The sequence below is a fragment of the Polyodon spathula genome, chromosome 6, assembly GCF_017654505.1.
Source record: "Polyodon spathula isolate WHYD16114869_AA chromosome 6, ASM1765450v1, whole genome shotgun sequence".
NCBI classification, from domain to species: domain Eukaryota; kingdom Metazoa; phylum Chordata; class Actinopteri; order Acipenseriformes; family Polyodontidae; genus Polyodon; species Polyodon spathula.
Window position 1 is genome coordinate 60,537,985 of NC_054539.1, and position 22,055 is coordinate 60,560,039.

At 36.4% G+C, this 22,055-nt stretch overlaps 1 protein-coding gene across 1 annotated transcript; it reads right to left on the minus strand.

Annotated features, from left to right (window-relative positions):
- Nucleotides 1–430: 430 nt before the first annotated feature.
- LOC121317415 (sorting nexin-3) lies at nt 431–21,956 on the minus strand. Its single transcript, XM_041253327.1, has 4 exons — nt 21,730–21,956; nt 5,141–5,236; nt 3,397–3,521; nt 431–903 (listed from the first exon to the last, which is right to left on the minus strand). The coding sequence occupies exons 1-4, from the start codon at nt 21,889–21,891 to the stop codon at nt 798–800; spliced, it is 489 nt and encodes a 162-aa protein (XP_041109261.1). The 5' UTR covers nt 21,892–21,956; the 3' UTR covers nt 431–797.
- Nucleotides 21,957–22,055: the final 99 nt, after the last annotated feature.

Sequence of the window (22,055 nt, forward strand, 5' to 3'; positions counted from 1 at the left end):
TTGCTAAATAGGGCCCAAAACGTTTTAAAATCAGAATGCATATTTGCTGAAACAGGTTTCTTTCAAAACTGCATATTGAAGACATATATAATGAATGGATGTGCATGGCATCAAAATGCATGGAACGATTTTGTTAGCTACAATTACTTGAATGTCTATTACAGTTTACATTCCTCCAAATGCATGAGTTAGCAGCAACAAAAATGATGACTCTACAGATTTGTGTTTCATATTTTTCTTTATTGAAAAATTTAAATGTAAACAAAATGGTATAGCATGAAGTAAATTTGAATTTACAGTGTATAAATGAAGTTATTACCTCAGTGCTTTGTCAGTAAGATAAATCAAAATAAGCTTCAGAGTTTTTTTAATGCAAGGAAGGCATTAGTTAGAAATCAAATTAGAACCAAAATAACATTTTAAAAAGACATCTGACAAAACATTTTATTAAGGCTGTGTACACTTTGACGAACATGTTTTTTGTAGGGCGTTCATATTTTAAAAGATCAGTTTCAGGGTTAGTGACCAATATCATGAGAATTAGTGGGGTTTTTATGTAAGAGATTATCAGTGCCTGATATGCATAATGTTTGTAGTGTTCATACTTATTAAAAATTCAAACAGGAACACTGGACAATTAATACAAACAAAAAATAATAATTTGTTTAGAATGAGCTTGCTGATGAGTTAATCAAGTAATTGTCGGCAGCGTCCTCTACTCCGAAATCAGCCGTAATCTCTGGGCTTTGGGTCATAAAAATACAGATCGTATTAGTGCTCTGTCCATCCCTACTGTATTAGATCTGTTTTATTTTGCAAGGCGTGTAGCTTTTGTCCACTGACTCATCTTGCAAAAACATATGAAGACAGCGTTCATTTTGTGCCAAGGGGTGTCCAGACACTCTGAAAAGAAACAAAACACGTAAAGAGCAGGGTTTCTGATGATGCAGGTGAAAATCTGGTGCTTATCCTCTAAACTTAGATACTTATGCTGTGTTCACTGGTGTAGGGAATGAATTTGATTCTGATAGAAATGACCACTAGGGGCGTCTGTGTAACTCACTTTGGAGGTAAACCTTTGCCAAGACTATGTAACATACAAAGTTTATTAAGATTTCAAAAGCCAAACTGCAACATTCAATAATGACAAGGCAAAAAAAAAAAAGATCTTCTACTTATGAAACACTACAAGGACATACCAGTGGGTTACTGCTTCATTGTAAGCCAGCTGTACCAATATTATGCAACTGTGGCCACAAAAATGCAATTTATATGCCCAAATGATAAACTAGTAGGCATTGCCCAATAAGTGTACATACATTACAGCACACACCTTATTATTATTATTATTATTATTATTACTATTATTATTATTAAATGTATTTATTTATTATTATTTAAACAGTTTGTAGGATGTTTCATTAAATCAAAATCCCACTGGAGTCTTTATCAGAAAGTAATTGAAGTAGACAAGCATGTCGGCTAATACCTTCATCAATGTTACATTCTAATATTAACCTCAAAAAACAGAAGCACTAAATCATAGGATATTGATAGCTTTACACCCACCCACACAAACACACACACACACACACAGGATCCTCATGCAGTAAAATGAAGTTGTGTTGTTATGTATTGCTTATTTATTATAATGTTAATTTATTTTCAGTAATCATATGAATAAGTGATAATCATTTGACAGTTTAAATAAAAAAAGAAAATACACAGTTTGTCCTAAGATGTTCCATGATTTGGCAAGGAAAAGGCTATTTATTCCAGTCTCGACCTTAAATACATACCTTAGAAACCAGCAAATAACTACTACCAAGACAAAAAAAAAAAGCCACAATTGATAGGAATTTAAATGACAATTTAAGAGGGTGGCGATTACCATGATCATTTTAGTCTTTTTCACTTTTCATATTAAAAACTTTGTTTACACTCAAACATTCTAAAAATAATTCTTTCCAAATATGTTTTGAATCATGTCCAAGGGAAAAAAAAAAAAAAAATCCCAAAAAAACCAAAACATATTCATACCAATTACAGCACTCAAAGCTGTAATTATATTATGACTGACAAATATGAGCCAATAATATTCAGCACCTCTCTTAGAAATGTCTGAAGCTAACTGTCTCCCAGTTTAGAAAGGACACCCATTCACAGATGTACAGGAATAATACACATTTGTATTCACTAGAGAGTCTCAGAAGTAACTGCAGTTGGAAAACAGGCAACAAAATGTGCTCAGAAAAAGATGCTATGTGTTATATCCCATAAATTCACCCACTGGTAGTTATTGGTATAAAATGTGTAAATGTCTTCTGCTACCTCTATATTTGCCTGACAGTAAAGAAATATGTTTGAACAAAAACAAAAAAGAAAGCAGCCCTGCGTGTGAGCACGTTGCATTCATTTTCACCTCATAGTCTAATGTAGTCAGCGGTAACTTCCTTATAGCTACATACAACATCTGATGTGTGGTTGAGACAGAACCACAAAACATTAAAATAAAAAAAAAAAAAAAAAAAAATGTTGGACTAATGAAGAGATTGTGAAAAAAAATGTTTCATTAGAAAATAGCAGACAGTGCTTTTAAAATACTGATACATACAACTATTTGTTGCATGATTTAAAATTACAGCACATCATTATTTAAAGAAGGTTCTTATTTTAAAAATGATTACAGTCATGCATATTATCATTGTTTCATATGTAAATGAGGCAGCACTACTTGTTTGAAAAATTTTAATATTTATATAAATTGGATGAAAGAACTGCAAACATTAGTAGTTAAGAAAAAAAGATGCTGAGGAGTTAAATGGCATTGTGTGGTTTTTTTTTTTTTTTTTTTTTTTTAATTACTAATGTGTTACCTCTGCCAAATTATCAAGTTTTAAAGATTACAATTCAAATGGGAAGCTTTGGCACATTTACACATGAAACACAGATAATCGCTATGCCTGTAATCACAGCAAATAATTACAATTACAATATAACTTTTATTGTTCAGGCAAGTAAAAGAACACCACCTTAGATCAAAAATAAGCACAGGAGCGTGCAACATTCTTCCAAAGAATAGTGTACTGTAATTTCAATTGTAATTAACATAAATTATACATGCAAAATTCAACACATTGGAAACTCAGGTAGACTCCACTGTGCCCTTTCCTCAATTTTAATCATTCTTCAAGTAATTACCAAAAATTGCATTCTACATGACATGAATGATATATTCTGCATTTTATTTGTTAACTCCTCTGAAGTTTCGTTTTGTTGAGGACTTGGAAACCCTCCTTCTCAAACAGCCAGCTTTTGTTTGTGTATTCGGACACTTGCTAAGTTGCTTTTGAGTTCCTTTCACAGAATTAAAGGGATTCTTCCATCCCCACTTACTTGTTTAGAAACTGCTCCAGCCCCTGCCTCCTTTCTTCAATAAATGAGTCATCGAAGATCCCATCGTCTCCTCGAAAAGGAAGCTGACGGAAGAAAGCTTTCCCTGGTAGAGGGGGCACCACAACCTAATGTACAACAAAACAGAATTCAAAATCAACCTGCCAGTCTAAAGGTGAACCGTCCCATACAGTTTACATATTAAAATAGTTTGACAAAAACACATCATAAATTATAATGGAGGATTGTGATTTTCAGTTTTTTATTCAGTTATATTATTGAAAACTTCTAGTAGTTTCCTTGTAAGTTTGTAGTGAGTATTTTTTCTTGTAGTGCCCAAAAGTTCTGGAATGTGCAGGCATCCTAAGAACTGCTAAAATTAAGAGAGCTGTAGAAAATACAGTAAACTGCATCATGAGTTTCTAGTGTTGTTTAGGTCGTTACAGAATAACAGCTGTTTAATTTGCTTTGTTTCTGTGTTGTTTTATCAGTTAAAAGATTGAATAAAAAACTGTAACAGTTAGGACGGACATTTTCGCTAGTAACACTGATGAAGAGGCTGGGGGTGCAGTCGTCAAAGAAAAGGACTTGTAACCAGGAGATCTCTGGTTCAAATCCTGGCTCACTCACTGACTCACTGTGTGACCCTGAGCAAGTCACTTAACCTCCTTGTGCTCAGTCTTTTGGTTGAGACGTTGTTGTAAGTGACTCTGCAGCTGTTGCATTAGTTCACACACCCTAGCCTCTGTAAGAAGTCTTGTATAAAGGTGTCTGCTAAATAAACTAATAATAATAATAACAACAACAACAACTAGCCAAAACTTTTACTTGAAGTCTTACTTTAAAAGAGTAAGTAGTGGGGTTATGAAAAATATAGCAACAGTCATGGAATTTTACTGCACAAACAGAATTATGAGACTGTTTCTGAGTAAAATGGAGTCTAATTTCCACATGAACGTTCCATTACTCTGAAAAATCAGAAGCAGCGCAGACGGTGTTTAAAACTCACTAAAGTACTTAACTGACTAGTTAAAAGGAGAATTGCACAGTAAAGTGGACTTGATAGGACCCAACTGTATTTATTACCATTTTTGTCTCTCAATCTGAAGTGTTCATGAAGTATTCATGATTCGTAAAAGTGTTTTTTAGATGGAGTTTGGGACATATTAAAATACACTTGTACTGAAGAATGCATACGCATAGAGGGAGTCCACTTGCACAACCAGTATACCATGCTAGACATCTTAAAACTTAAACAGGTCATCTTTTTAAAATTCAATTCACAACCAGTGGTAAGTAGCACTACTGTACTTAAGACAGCAACTTGGTATGGATGTGTAATATCAGAGTTATCGTAACCAAAGTTCTTTAGGATTCACTTTGGATCATTTTCTGTTCCTGTCATCACATGCTAGTGACTTGTTTTAAAAACTCAAAACTTCAAAAGCACTACTGCAGCCTCTACAGAGCTTGTTCAGATAGTCTGATACATGCTAATTTTATTCTCTTGGTTCTGAAAGTAAATGGGCAGATTTCTCTCGCCATTTACTTCAGTTGCAGATCCTCAATCTACCCTCAAAAGTAGCAGACACACAAAACCGAATTAGCAATATGTTCTGTACAGGGCCCGAATTTAGTTCCTCTTTTCCGGACTGCACTCATATCTAGGGAACACACCAGTTATACTCAATAAAATTAAGTGAGGGCCACAGTGTGTATGTTATTTAATGGTCTGTTAGAACATTACCTTGCTTTCCCGTTCTAATTCATTTCTCAGCCACTCAAAGTCACTGTATCTTCTTCGGACACGGGTTTCCTTCAATTTGAAAATTGGAAGATTTGTCTGAAACAAACAGACAAACAAACAAACAAAACAAATAAATAAATAAATCGTATAGGCCAATAGTTTAAAAATCTTCAGAAGGCTTAAACTGTGTGGAAGCTGTCCTGCCGATTTTTGCCAGTGAAAACAGTTCATCGTCAGGATCACAGGCACAAGTCACTAACCTCATGAAAGACCCCTGTCTCTGTCCCAGTCTGTGTGCTGTCTGGACACACTGCACTATTTTAATGCTGCTGGAACCATAGTAACCCCCCAAAAAAGCTGTGGATCACCAACACCTGTTGCTCTATTACTCTTTTTGTTACAGTAAACACTCATGTCCTTGGTGCAGTAGTTAAAATCAAGCACAACTTACATTACCGGACAATCAAGCCTGACTTGTGTTTGTGTTTTTCCTTCTGGCCTGCCATATGCTCTTGACTCAGAGACTGAGCGGTTACCCACTGTAGATAACTTCTCAGAGTACAACAATGACGTTCTACGTCTTATTGATTAGATTAGTGTCTAAACCACAGATTGGGGGTCTTTATATATATATATATATATATATATATATATATATATATATATATATATATATATATATAAATACAAATAAAGAAACAAACCTCTTTAGGACAAAAAAAATACAACATGGTTATTTTAATTAACCTATACCTACCAGGAGAAGCCATAGCTGAATTTTATTATAGCATTTTTCAACTCTGGTGAAATCACCCCGGGTTGCATCAACCACCTATTTTTTTTTTATTTTTTTTTTTACTATCAATACATTCAGCACCAAAAATCTTTTTCTACAACCTGTTGTACTAAATGGCTACATTTACAGCACACTATTGGCCTGAAATTGGTAGGTCATATGGTCTTATTTGAACAATACAGATAGATATGTTATCTGAGTAATTACTTTAGACTACAAATTCAGAGACACTAGTTTTCCAACAAAGGTTCCTTAATCAATGTAATGTATGCAGGAACTAAACAAGCAGTAACCCTTAACACCTTTGCTTCAAAAGGAGGGCCACTTGGCCAACCTGACAGTGGTCCACACTCCCTGGACTCTCAGCAGTGACATGGGGGCTGTTAAGACCAAAATAAGTTGCAGAGATATTTTGGAAAATTAAAAGATTTAAAAAAAATAAGCAATAAGGAAAGTGCATAAGAATTAAGAAAACACTGAGACTAAATAAAGACATCCCAAAATCAAACAAATCAGTAAAAACTAAGATTTTAAGAATAACACAAATGAACTAAATCTAAGCTCTGATCTGCCTGCACTGAACATTCATGTGTTTTATACCAAGAGAAAGGTATGTTTTATAGGAACGTATAAGGAACACCTGATATAAACTAGGAGTGACATAGCAAGTTATATTTACCTTAAGTTAAGCACAAATTTTAAAATCATTCTGAAATTCATAGACACAGAGGAGACAGTGCTTAGCACCTCTAAAGCTAGACATGTCAACTCTGATATAAACTAGCCAGAAACTACCTCTAGAGTCCTTTGTTTCAAACTCACATAAAAACAAGAGCTTTAAGATCTGTCTTAAAAATGGCTTCCAAGCTATTACTGTTGCACCACAGCCTTGAAACTGCTCTATGGCCGTACTTGCTTTGAAATTAGCTGTTAGCAGCGAAGAATGAGAACAGCCAGACTCTCTATACGCAGGATAGTTTACATGTTTTCAGGGTAAATCTGCCAAAAGCACCATTTCACTTAATTTGTAGTTCCCAACATCATCATCACCTTCTTCTGAAATTGTTCACCTATGATGAACTCACAATTAATATGCACCAGAAGCAGGACCGGGTTTATGCCAATCTGCTTAACCGTGCCAGACTCTGAGTCACCAACAAAACTGATCACATTTTGTTGAGTTAACGACTGATACCAATCAAGGGAGAAGGTATTTACAGCTGCAAAAATGAAATTATCCAACACATGAAACATTTAGATGACAAACATAGAAGTTCAACCTGTCTCATGCATACAGTAGACATCTGTAACCAGATACAGACCGCGATGCTTGATAGTATGCCTAAGGAGGACATTGATCTTGTGGCAATGAATACTGTAGACTGCTTATAAGGATGACTGCAGTCGTACAGCTGGACTGCAAACTAGCATACAAGTGAAAATAGGCTGTAAGCTGATGCTTCGGAAAAATATCCATATTGCCACTGGTCTTATCAATGGTGCAATAGGGAAACTTCAAGCTGTTTCCTATTATCTAGAAAACCCCATGATGGTGAAAACCATAACCATCCATTTTAACAATGAACACACTCATATCTTTGAACGATCAATGTGAAAGTTTGAAGTCATGGACAGGGCATTTTCCAGTCATCGGTGCTCACGCAATCACCATTAACAAACGTCAGGGCATGACACTCAAAACGGTGATGATGGACCTTGGTAACTCAATTTTCTCCTGTGGCCAAAGATTTGTGGAACTTTCTGGAGTTACTTCCTTAAGTGGCATCCACCTCATAAACTTTGAGCCCACCTGCATTAAAGCACTTCCATCTGCAGGCTGAGAAGTATTTACTGCCCTGAGTTGATAAGCTTGAAGAAGACCAACATGCACAAGGGATCAATGGTGAAGGATCATGTGCATATCGTACGTCAAGCCATCACCAACGTTCAGGAACAACAAAAGCCACCACATTCTGAGGGAACAGTTGCAGTCACACATTCAATCAGAGGCTTGAGTAACACTCATCTCACCTCCTGCTATGCAAACCCCTTGTTACAATGTCTTCTTCACTGCCAACTTCTGAAACAGTCATTAAAACGGAGTGAACAACATACCCTCAGGACTTTTGTTACCAACAATGATCATCTGCCATCCAATACATCTCTCACTATTGTGGACATTGGTCACTTCTTAGAACCCTTCAGTAGAGTTCCGCAGCAAGATGTTGTTGAGTTTCTCACCAAATTATGTCAAGCCTGCCCAGAAATATGTGATCTAGTTTCAGCTACCACAAGGCAGAACATGCTATGTGCAGAATGTTGGTACCGCACTTCAAATCAAGAGGTGGGGCATGTTTACTCTCTGCATGTATCTGATGGTACACATTCCATGTGTCTGGAACAACTAATTAATATGGAACACAAGTGGGCACCCATTGATGGTGGAACATGTGACCACTGCCAAAAATCTACACTACTTAAACGTGAAGTCCTTCACTCAGCAGGAAGAATGCTTGCAGTCCAGCTTATGCTTTGGCAAACCAGACCAAACAGGAATACTACAAAGCGACAAGATGTGAAGTTTGTTGGTGTACACAAGAGTAAAATTAATGTGGACAACTGCAAATTATCTTCCAGTATACACAAAGGATGTCGCTTTAGGACACTACGTGTGTGTCCTCTCAGTTCCTGGCACTACAAAGTGGGTGCATGCAAATAACACACTTACTGAAGTCAAACCATGGCCAAGAAATACAAGACATGTACATTGCCTTTTATGAACAGATGGAAAGCTTTAAGATTGGACTAAGTTGATCAAATCACAAGATTAGGAGGCAAAAACAAAATAATTTCTACAATTAATATGTTCATGTAATTCACTTCAGCATTCATATGCATATGTAAGTTTGTTACCAAGTACAAATTAGTAGAATGTTGAAAGATTCTAGAAATGTATATTATTTTTTTACCGTTGATATGCTTGTACACTTCTGTACCAAAGTAAAAATCAGTAACAAGCAATAAAGACTTGGACATTTCAATGTATTTTTACTACCCATTTGCATAGGTAGGTTAACTAAATAAAAATAACTTGCATCTTGAAACTTTGAATGCTATGAAAATAGTCTAACATTATAACTTTCAATTCAATTGCTTTTGCCATTACACATACACCCCCCCCCCTGCCCACACTATATACATATCCATTAAGTGAAAAAAGAAGTGATATCTGAAACAAAAACACATTGTAAATGTGAAAAAAACGCAAACATGCCCAGCCATTTAAAGTGGAGATATCAAAAACACAAGTCAAGTTTCAAGAAACATTGGGGCAACCTTGCCCAGCACAAAGCAAATAAACAAGTCAAGTTTCAAGAAACCATTGTAAAACCGATGGGGGCCAAGGTTGCCCCAGTTGTGTCTACTAACTTGGCACAATAAAAGTGGATTGAACTTGCATAAAAAACACAAAGCCAAGTTAGTAGAAACAATTGAGGCAACTTTGACCCCCACTGTTTTTACAGTTGTGACAATTTCCTTAGTGCTAAGTTATAGCATGATGTCTCAAAACTTTTACTTTCCTGCTTTGTACTATAATAGTAAGGAACGGACTACAGTAAAATACAACGCTGTGAATGTATGTGTAGAACAAACATCGTAGTTGCAATATTGCCTGGCAGCAGGAGGAAAAAAAACCCCCAAAAAACAACATCTCCTGCATGACTTAAGTCCAACATACCATGTCAGTGTCCTGGCCTTGAAATGGTTTCCCTGGCAGCAACATTAGCTTTCATTGTACAGAACCTTGTGTATCACTCAGTTTGCAATCTGAAATGCATTTCAGATGTACAGTTTGAAAATTTCTTTGCGTGGATTTATAAATCGAAACACAATTTCACTGAAGGGGCTATTATCCCAAAGTCAGGACTGAACAAAAGACAACATCTGATTTATTTTTGCTTTTTCTGTTCAGCATTCTTACCCACAACAGGGTATAAAGTGGTCCTCCAGGGAGAAAGATTAGCCGTCTCAGAAGCAAGGCCTTGGATTACCCTTTTATTTCACCTATTAGCTTTTTACCTGAGTTAGCTCTACCTGGCCTTAAATATCACAGCTTCTTTGTGAGCCAACAAGAGGGGAAAAAAAAACCTAGACAATGCCGATATTTTTTTTTTTCAGGTGAGACTTTACATTTTGAATTCCCTCCACTCAGGTTACAGAAACAAGCTGATTAGCGCTCCCTCTTTGTCAGCCGTGTAAAGATCAGGCTTGTGAAAAGCGTTCCCTCAGAGTTCTGTTACCTCTCGGCACGGAAGTCTATAAAGTTAATCCCTGAAACAACATATCATGGTTACAGGTAATAGGCTGCTGAAGATGTACTAATCCACTTCAATTTGCCTTGCAATTCCCTTTTAAACTCCTGACACGACCCTTGAAGCTGAATGGGAAATAAGATTTGTTAATTGAAAACCATATTTAAGAAAAAGCGTTGAGGTGGGTAAAATACAAATGCTTAAAAGATTACCTCATACCCTATACAGATATAGATATTAACCTGTTTATTATTCCAAATTATAAAATGTCTGACGTCACCCTTTGATTTTTTTGATTGTTTAGTTCTATGACTCTTCTAACGAAAAGTGGCTGAGAGGCTTTGAAGAGAAGGGGAGTGCGGGGCAGATATATTGTTGATTAACATATCCACAGCTTGTGCTACAAATCCACAGAAAACTGTTGATTCGTCAACAAAAACACAGAACAATTCAACAAAAAAGTGAATGCCATTTTATTACGCAACAATCAGTTAATTACAATGCAGTATCACACATTTCAAACGTAACACTTAGCAAAGGGCTTGTGATTTCAGTTTAGCATTCATTTCACATTTCATATAGCTTTTGCATTTGTTTTGTTTAACCATTGTTCAAACAAGATTACAGCCCACTTACATTTTGCTGAAGTACTTCTTGAAAACCGATCGTTGGCAATAATACTTAGGTCTTCATCTGTTTTAGGTTCAGCAAAACAATCTATAACTTTAGTCTCCGTACCTGGTTCAAATTCCTTAGTTTTTTTTTTATTTTTTTATTTTTCCACTTTCATGTTCTACAGCTATGTCCAAAAGTTTTGCATTACCCTATATAATTAATACATTTTGCTTCATAATCAAATGAAACCTGCTGAATAGTGTTACATGCACATTTTGCTTCAGTACTACTATTTTGGCTTCCGGTAGACTTTTGAGATATAATTCTGTAGTTGTTAAAGACAATATCTAAATTATGTTCATAATTATTTTCATAACTTTTTATTTTGTCTCAATCCTAAAATTCTAGGTAATGCAAAACTTTTGGCCATAGCTTGTACATCTAATACCTACTCACTACTATCTTCACTTAATAATAACAATAATAATTTAATTATTTAGCAGACTATTATCCAAAGCAAACATGTCTACACATACACACATACATATATATATATATATATATATATATATATATATATATATATATATATATATATATATATATATATATATATATACACACACAATAATTTAAAATACTAAAAAAAAATATATAAATAGGAATTTACACAAATAAAGATTGAATAAGTTGGTTTTGAGTAGACGGCGGAAAGCAGTAAGAGACTGAACCGTCCTGAGGATAACTGGTAGCTGGTTCCACCATGGGGAAGAGAAGGCATAACAAGAGGATGAGCGGAGAGGGCGAGAGGGAATATAAGGAGACACGAGGGATTGGAGATAGGAGGCAGTATAATGAATAGAGCGACAGGCAAGAGCAAGGGTCTTAAATTGGATGTGAGAAGAGATTGGTAGCCAGTGGAGGGTGTGAATCACACTTTTGTCTGCAAGTGGGATTTCAAACAAACTCAGGAGGAACTTATGACAGCATTCCCACAACGTGAAAAACAAACATTTTATCTGAACTAAGCAAAAGAGCAAATCAATCAATTTAATCTTGTTATCGAACAAGTATCCATCTTATCGTTGTTTATCCCTTACTGAATGCAAGGCATTTTTTACCTTTGGGGACATCTCCATGCAAGCCTGAGTGTGACATATGTACACAACATAAAGTACATTATACAAGGACAGACAAACTGTAATCTCCTTACATCCCCAATACTAATATTATCCAACACATAAGGATTTTATTGTAACCAGCCTATATGTAATATGTGTGTTGTCTCGCTGATTTAACACTTTTTTCAGCCATACAGGCACAGCAACCTATTAGCTTATACATGATGGGGGGTGGGGGGACCTACTGTAATTTGTCTTCAGATGCTACAGAAAGCCACGTACCCCCACTTGAAGAAACAGCTCACCCAGCACTACAGCAGCAGCATGTACAGATTCCCTGAATTCTAATTTCCCTTGAAAGGGCTTTGAAACGAAAGACTGAATCAGCACTTCATACTGGAATGCTGATGATAAATCTGCACCAAGCTTTTCAATGCGTGGCAGCTTAGCCTTTAATTGCTGTACAAGCCTGATGTTTCCATCAATCTCAAATATTGGTATTGGACATAAACCAGCTTCATTTTCACAAAGCCCCTTTAAATGGTAAGATGCAGTGGGCTGTGTACTACTAAGGGCTTACCTGTTCATATATGATGTTGTAGAATTGACGCAATGCACTAAACTAGGTATACAAACAATGGCTGCTCATTATACAGGAGAGCTCAGTATTTACATCTCATTATAAATAGGTTTGGAACACCGTACGTCAAGGTTGAGAACTCCCGGCAAAGTTAAACAAGTTTTGTACACTGAACAGAGAGAAGTAATATCACTTACGAGTTAAGGGTTCTGTATGGCTCCAGCCAAAAAAAAAAAAAGTCCAGAATGATCAAATGTATATATTAGTTTCTGAAATAGATCATCAGAAAAGATTAAACACCCAGCGCAAACACATCTGAAGAAAACAAACATGGAATGAAATAACTAACACAATAAATTCACTGGGACACTGTAAGAGACAGACTCTTGAAAAAAAAAATGGTATGACCTTTGGAGGCTTACAAAAAAGAAGGCAGCAGCAAATGAAAATCAAATAGGATAAACTGGACATGAGCCATCATTCGAAGCGCAATTGACACCTGCTTCCGTATTTCATGTGTAGAATATTTAACTGTTTTGCTTCTATTAATATATGAAGATAGATATACATGTGTATGACCCATACAAATAAGCAAAGAATAACTGCAAGAAACCCTTGAGTGATAAATAATGTAAACGTTTGAATAAAGCGTGCCTGGTCTGGAATAACAGGTGTGAATAATGCGTAAGAGAGGTAACCTTTATCAACGCTGCGCCGAGGTGTCAGCGTAGATGTAATTGGTACAGTTATTATTTTTAGACTCACATATCACAAATCAACTAGATAAAATAAGCTAAACATTTATTTAAAATCGCAAACAATTAAAGGGTACCTGTGTGTGGCCTTACACAAATCTTTTTTTTGCAAACGGATGCACTTCTGTTTCAAAACGTCAGTCTCAATCGCTCATGCAATAGGAGGACAGTGAGATGAGCTGTTTCTGGACCAAACCATTCAGTATGAATGGGGGTGTTACACACAGGATTAATCATAATCATCACCATAATAATAATAATATTAAAAATTAAATCCTTATTTTTTTATGTTTGTTAATAAGTTGTATGAAGATTGAGTATAATTGCAAAAGTGAAGTGATGAGATTTCACTTCATAGTCCCCCACTCAAACAGCACAATATTACTGTGCATTTCTTAATATAGCTGAAGTTAGAGATGAAACCCATCATACAGTCACCATTGAGACTCACGGGTTCATGTTATGTAACTTTGTAGAGCTATAAACTGTGGTTCTGTTGCGTGTATGGGGAAAAGGGGATGGCAAGGGGTGTGGTAGTGTTGGGGGGGGGGGGGGGGGGGGGGGGGGGGGGGGGGGGGTAGATAATAATGACCCCTCACTTCTAAATATAAGCACTATACCTCTGTAAATAAATCTGATCTTAAACAATTGCAACTGCACCTGTAGCATTGTCTAATTTTTTCTCACACAGAAAATATGGCAGAGATGCAAATCAAACCAGTAAGAAAGATTGTAATATAACCAGGGTAAGTACAACAATTCTATATTATGAGATTCATAGGACATGCATACGAAATGAGTTTGAAACTAACAGACATAACAAAATTACAGCGACGGGGATGAAACTAAGTTACAGGGCTAACATATCTTAACCCAACAAAAGACGGGAAACAAAATGGGGAAAAATTATATTAGGTTCACTGCTATTTAGATCACAGGACAATGACATTTCATCTAAAAAATAAAATTGAAATTAGTTTTGTAGAAAGGAGTTTTTATTTTATTTTAAGAATTGGATTTGTTACATAAGTATATGCTGAGCCCTTGCTAGGCAACAATTACAGTACCAACTAAAATGTGAAAAAATATTAAAATGAACAATGCAACGTAAATCTAAACACCATATTATAAATCATCCATTAAGTGTTAGTGCTCACTTGAGTGTGCTTTCTCAATGTTCTTGTGCGCAAGAGTAAAAAAAAAAAAAGGGCACAAAAGAGGAACAAAATTCCATTTTTCAATAAGTCTTGTATTGTTTAGAATGACTGTGCAACATATATTCACAGAAAGGTTACATATTTGAACGGTATATGTGAAAAGATATTCATCTTTTATTTTGAAATGACTTGGAATCCAGTTTTAAGGGATCTCTTTTACTTTTTTAAATTCATTGTGGAAAATGGCACCCAACACATTTGGCAGTATTTATTTATTTATTTTAAATTGTAACCCACTCCCTACCAATAAGCCTCTTCTAACAGTGCACGTTGTTCTGAATTGTGTAGTGGAGATGTGTTGAGGCTTAATAAGCACAGGGGGCCAAGTCATTCCACTTGTTACCTGTGCCAGACTGAAACACTTACCAATAACTGACTCCCTTACTCAGTCAGCAGTATCTATTCCAATGTGGGAGGCAGCATTTTTCTATACATTGTCATTGTGTAGAAGGGATCACGAAGAGCAAAGAGTCTATGAATAAACTTTTTATGAACCAGTATTAGTGCTGTGTGTAGTGCTACGATTTTGACATCTACTTCTTGTTCACAACATCAGCCACATCACTGCTTCCACTGGCATAGGTCTGGTATTCAAATATATGCCTGGTAGCCAACATCACAGTTACTGTAGAAATAATACCAGCCCTCATTAAAAAAAAAAAAAAAAACACAAAGGATGTGCCACACAACTGTGAACAGCACAAGGCTGACTGTGCATCAGCTTTTAAGAGGACAGATCAAGTCAAGTAAAGAGCCTCCTGCCTCCCTCCCTGGAAAAACAAGTATGAAAAATGGAGGCCAGGCACAATTACAATGCCATCTCATCGCATCATATTCCAAAGAAAAGCACAAAGAGCTACATCCCTCCATCTCTCTGTATTCTCTCTACAGAGTTCAAATCTGAAGCAGAAAGCTGCTTTGTTACCATAGTATCAACTTCTAATTTTAATACTGTCATTTCATGTAGGCTACGCTAGCCTTGATACAATATGCTCCCTATTTCCATTAAAATAGTTGGCTGAAAGGATGCTGTATAGTTTGGATTACACTTGACTGTGGTTGACAGGCTGCCCAGTTTTATTAATAAGCAGAGGTCAAAGGGGAGATGCTGAAAAAACAAAAGCACAGACAGATCTTTAGCAAAGTAGGTTCTTCTGAAAATGCATTACACAACTCAAAATTTGAAAGGGGTTTGCAATGTATCACCATCTTTCATCTTCATGACATGGATGAAACTAATTTAACATAAAATCTCAAACGCTGGAGCCTTTGGTCAACACATACATACACAGTACAATCTACATGTTTGCTGATATGTATACAGTATATAGTATTTAAAAAAAGAGCTCTAGATCATAAGTTTAGTTACTAAAGCAAGGAAACATAGAATGAATTCCTTTCAAAATGCATTTCTTCCCTGGTCCACTCTTTCTCGTTATTTAAGCAAATATCCTAACAAACAATAAAGTTCACTTGTGATTCTGGACTGTAGCGAGTTATTTCTCAACGGAAACTGAACACTTTTTTGCAATATGGGATCGACCAATCAGCTATAAGAAACTGGATGAGCATTTTTTAAATAACAATGGTCTATAAAAGCTGCAACTGTAATAGACTACGTCATGCTTGTTTTGTTGGGGGGGGGGGGGTGGGGGGTGAAGACAACCACATGTATATAGTGTATACTCATGACTACTGATTGGGGGGGTGGGGGGATCCTAGTACATGAAGCAGAGGATGTGACAAGGGCCAGTTGAGGCACATCTACTTATGTTCTAAGTATTTTCTTCACCCTCTGAAAATGTGCCTTTGTACTAAAGATTAGGGCCCACAGTGTTGTCACAAGTTTCTCAGAATTTGTTTGAAATACCACCTACAGACAAAAGTGTTCCTCATACTGTTCACTGGCTACCTATCTTTGCTCTTATCCAATTTAAGACCCTTGCTCTTGCCTATCACTCTATTCATCATACTGCCCTTCATATCTTTAATCCCTCTTGTCTCCTTATATGCCCTCTCCACTCATCCTCTACTGGCCAACTTGTTATGCCTTCTCTTCACTCTCCTTCCTCCCGTGCTCGCTCCTTCTCTTCCCTCACATCCCCGATTAAGACACGATTGGTCAACTCTTCTGTCATAAGCTGGATCCAAACAACACCCTGCATCAAAACCAGCCAGTCACACTGGGTGCGTTAAGTGAGCGCTCCTGAGCATTTCTCATCAGTGATCAGAGTGAGCGAATGGAATGGCCACCTGCAGGAAACAAGTGGATATGACAGGCAGGATTGACAAATACGTTTGTCAAGAAGGATGAACTGGTTTCGACTTATGAAGTTATATATTAATTGGCTAAGTAAGATGGTAAAAATTGTTGTTTTCAAATTTGTATCATTTAATTTAATTTTTAAGAAATGTAGAGCTGTTTAATGTCATAATAACAAAAACTTTTTTTCTCTACACTATTCTAATTATGTTAGGGACTATTTTCCTCAGCGGAAGGTTACCAACAAAAAAATCAGAAGTTCAAGGTAAATATAGGTTTTCAAGTTTTTTTTTTTTTTTTTTTTTTTTTTTAAAGAGAAAATAAAGAAATAAATCATTTTCTAATAGAGCTAGAGCCCTCTCGATATGGCCTCTACCGTGTGGTAGATTACCTTGACTTTGATTAGCGCCCTCGTCTATGGCTTGGGACTCGTAACTCCAGTCGCGGTCAACTACCACATGGGCTCCATCGCTTAAATATATCTCAAACAGCCAGCTGTCCAACGCTGTGATACGTTGTACATGTCTTTCTAAACTTATATGTATATTATCATACACGTTTGTTTTGCATTTTAATGCCTGAAATTTACAGTATTTTCTTTTATATTTGGTATAAAAGTGTCTGCTAAATAATTAATTAAATAACCCATACATTTAAAACACTCAATGGTGGTACATTTAGAATTACTAAAAGAAACAACAGCATTTTACAGATATTGAAGCTCACTTATTCAAAATGGGGTCGTTGAATTTTTCTTTTAGTAATTCAGAACTAGGCCTCGGCTGTCCCTGATAAATTCAGCTCTAGAAAATGAAAGTAGTTACACAGCAAAGATGCGCAGCAACAGAGACCTGAGAAGCTCTGATGCTGACCTTGCCCCTTAAATACAAAAGCAATCCCAGCAGTCCGCAAGGGTGGATTCTGTTGTCTCTTTGCTCCTTTACAGCTGTTATTTCTCAAGAGATGCTTATTTTTGTGTTTTTCCTGAGGGGGCCTGTGGGGGTCTCTTACCCTTGTTCATTATTCTGCATTCTGAATGGGAGAGGATTATTAAAAAAAAAAAAAAAAAGAAGTTTAAGTAAAAATGTCCAGGCCTATTCTGTTTCATTGATTCTTAGTTATTCTCATGCAAGCGTCAGTGCAGCAGGCAAATTTAAAATTCACATATTTTTATGCTTGTTTTTGCAGATGAATTGTCATTAAAATATTTTTTAAAAAAGCAATAACTATAAAACTTGAAGTTGGGCTGGTAGTAAATGACAGGAAAGTTAGGTTACTTGTGTGAGATGTTCTACTTTTCAGCAGTCATATGTAAAGTAGGGTCAATGGAGGTTTCATTTTACACAATCATGCTGATTACATGCGTATGCTAATCATTACACACAAATCAGTACAGTAGTGCTATATTTAACCTAATCTGTGCCAGAGCTTGGGCAAGTTACTTCTCTCTAGCCCAATTACACAGCTTGATGAACTAGGCCTAAATGCTGAGCTAACTGGAACCTGTCCATGGATTTACAGTCAGCTTCTAATAGACTGAAACCCAAAGCTATTGAAACATATATAAATACATACACTACAATATTAAAATAAAGTATCTAAGTAATAGTCTAAGTATGGTATTGTAAAATATATGCAACTAGAGTAATGATGAAATTTGATTGGCCCACGGCAGCCATGATTTTCAGTGCAGCAACTTCATTTGGCCAAACTTTAAAGAAAATCATACCTGGATGGTGCCAAGTTTTGCTTTGAGCAGATTGGCGGTTTTGTGTGTTAATTAGACTATCCGTAATTCTATTTGTAATAACAATCTGAGCATCACATCAAACTTGCCCAGTTAAAGAATGATGATGTTTTCAATCCTTGAATCTGGGGACATTGTAACATGTGTGCAATCTATTACACCTAGCACGTTTGGGAAGCCAGACAACTGCTAATACTTGTTTTTGGTTCTATTTGTTCCACATCCCCAACTGGAAATAGTATATACCCTTGCCCTAAGGAAAAGTGCATCTGTGACAGCAGTCAGTATCTTTGACAGAAGACTGACAGATGCCTGATTTGTCCCCAGCTGTTGACTGGATGGCACTTGTTGCATGCAAATGAATGGCTAGTGTAACCTTGTAACAGAAATATAATGAGTTCTGGTTGGAAATCTCCCTCCCGACCTGTGAGGGTGCTAAGTAGCGAAAGGGGAAGTCTTTGTACGGACTGGCCTGACAGTTCATTTCCCGGGTTGGGAAGTTGGTCAGCCTGGAAGAAGGCGAAACTCTGTTACAGGAAAGTATTAACTTGGAAGGTAAACCAACACTGTACCAATAGTCACAGAAATAACTCTGTTTATCACCCCCCCAACTTATCTGGAATTGCAACTGTGTTTTGTGACCTGTTTTTCCCCCCTGCCCCTTTTGAAAATCAAGCTGTTAATGTGTGATTTACATATTCACACATTATCAAATGGTTTCTGTTAACAGAAAAAAAAAGAAAAAACATACAGTGCGTGAATACCGCCTGATGAACCTTTGGCGGTTTAGAACTACTTTTGAATTCCTGGCTAGTAAACGAACCTTTGAACACAGCCCTAACCACTAAGAATCTAAATTATCTTAATTCACTAAATTTAGGGGTGAGAATTGCTTTGACTAACATTAGACATCATATTTGGAATGATATTTGGAATGATGTTTTCGGAGGCAGTGTGGTCCAGTGGTTAAAGACCAGCAGGTTTCAAATCCCACCTCTGCCACTGACTGACTCACTGTGTGACCCTGAACAAGTCACTTAACATCCTTGTGCTCCATCCTACGGAGTAAATGTTAAATCAGTGTTCTATTCTAAGTTACTCTGCATATAACGCACGGTTCACAGCCTACTTCTGTAAAGTGCTTTGTGATAGTGGTCCACTATGAAAGGCGCTATGTAAAAATAAAGATAATAACATTGGGTAAAATTAATTTCTGACTTTGTTGTTTCAAATTGCACAAAATAAAAGCACAGCTTATTCCCCCTGTCATTTAAAAATATGAATTATAAACAAGAATTAGTTTCACCATTCTAGGTTGGCTAGGCAGACGCTGCATAGCCCTAATCTTTGATGACATTACCCAAGGTGCTGTGAAACCAGCCGCCTGTCTCATCAACATGTACAAGAGAACAATAAATACATGGATTTTTCTGATCCCTGTCTATTTCACTGGAAAAGAAATTCAGTTAGCAAGTTGAAGAAATCATTAAGGAGTTTTCATTGGGATCACTGTTGCCCCAAGAGTGCAAAGACTGAACTTTATAGTGTACTATGATTCTGAGCCCACAGGCCACATAAAACATGACAGTGACAATGTCAAAAAAAGAAATAAACAAATCAAAACAGCAAATTACCTTACAAATGTGTAGGCCTACACATTTTGTGCATACATAATACACATTTAAACCACCCACGTGGCTACATTTCCATGAACTTCTTTTATGTGATGTCAAAACAAATCTTTTTTCCCCCCCATTGTAATGTACTGCATTGTAAACACATTCTATTGCTATATACAACGTCTAAAATTAAAACCAACACTGTTTACCAAACGCTAATAATCACAGAATACAAAATATTTGAAGACATAAGTCATCATTTATCTCTTTTTTTTTATAATATATTTTGACAGAAGATTTGACAGAACACCGGGTATGACGAATGCATTTCTCTACAATCAGCCCATGCACCTATCAGAAGGTACGAGCTTTGCACTGCCTGCTCGGTTCTATTGCCTTGTAAAAAGTAAAAGATTACCGTACAGTAGCTTCAAATGAGTTCAGGGAGCAATTGTTTAACTAATAAAGCTAAACAAGAACAATTGCTATCATGTAATATATATAGCTTTCCACTATATATCATGTATTATACATTTCTCTGTATTTCAAGTATTATGGATTTTCTTGTTACTGCATGTTGTAAAGCGCTTTGTGATGGTGGTCCACCATGAAAGGCGCTATATAAAATAAAGATTGATTGATTGATTGAAAGCTAAATACAGTTTGTATCTGGGATTTTTAAAATATTCAAAAGTTATTATATTTGTTCCAACACAATACATTCAAATGTAACATAATGTGTTATACATAGAGAAACATACTTCAAAAAATATAATCCTGTCTATTTCTTCTCCATGTAACAGTCTTTGACACACAATAACTCATATCTTATGAATAAGACAATGAAGTGCAGCTTAATGCTTTTTGCATGAGGGTTGAGGCTTTTGCATTTGGCTCCTATGGATTGTGAAGGATGATAGCACCATGGAACAGTTCAGGATGGGGTCATAGAGTTCAGAAATTCCTTTACAAAGCATAAGACATCACTGACAGCAGGTAGCACTTTAGTATTGCATGAAATTTCCACAGTTAAGACTACAGGGATATCTGCTTAAAAAAAAATTCTTAAGTGCAGGTATTGGCTATGAAGTTGCAACACGAACTTTCTCGCCAGTCCTGTTGTGCTGACGAGAAGGAACACAGGCTCAAAGCGTCATATGATGAGGGTTATTATATATTCACAACTGAATTACATGGGTAGTTTTATTTCACTATAAACCTTTAATACTTAGGCGCATGGAGAAAAGGCTGGCCTATATTGTTATTATTATTATTATTATTATTATTATTATTATTATTACTAGTAGTCGTAATATTTTGTTTACAAAATACACTCACACTAACAGCTTGCAGTGTCAAGACGTGATGTCCCAATGTGAACCAACAACAATTTAAATTTGGCCATTACACAATGTCAAAAATACAACTTAATGTAGTGTGTTCTTGGTTAAACAGTGCGAAACAATTGTAATGCATTATTATTGTCGCTAAACTTATCTGACTTATCCCCCGGTTCACACATGAATTGCACACACACAGCAGCAGGCCAGGCCCCATGCTCACCTTCAGTCTGATCTCGTAAGTGGTGAACCTCCCTCTGCCAACCCCAACAGTCTGAGGATTGCTCACGTCAATCTCTAGAAAGTTACTGGGGGGTCCATAGGCGTCGTTCAAGTTCTGTGGTTTAGACATCAACCTTCTTGTATCGGCTATGGCCTCATCCATTACTTACTGATCTCTGCCTAATACCTCTCCCAGTCTCACTTTCTGTTTCCGATCAGCTGAGGTTCAGCTGACACAAACAGCTCGAAAAAAACAACCGACGAATCTTCCTGCACCGCACAGACCAATGGGAATTGTAGTTTTAAAGCTTCAAGTCAAACATGAGA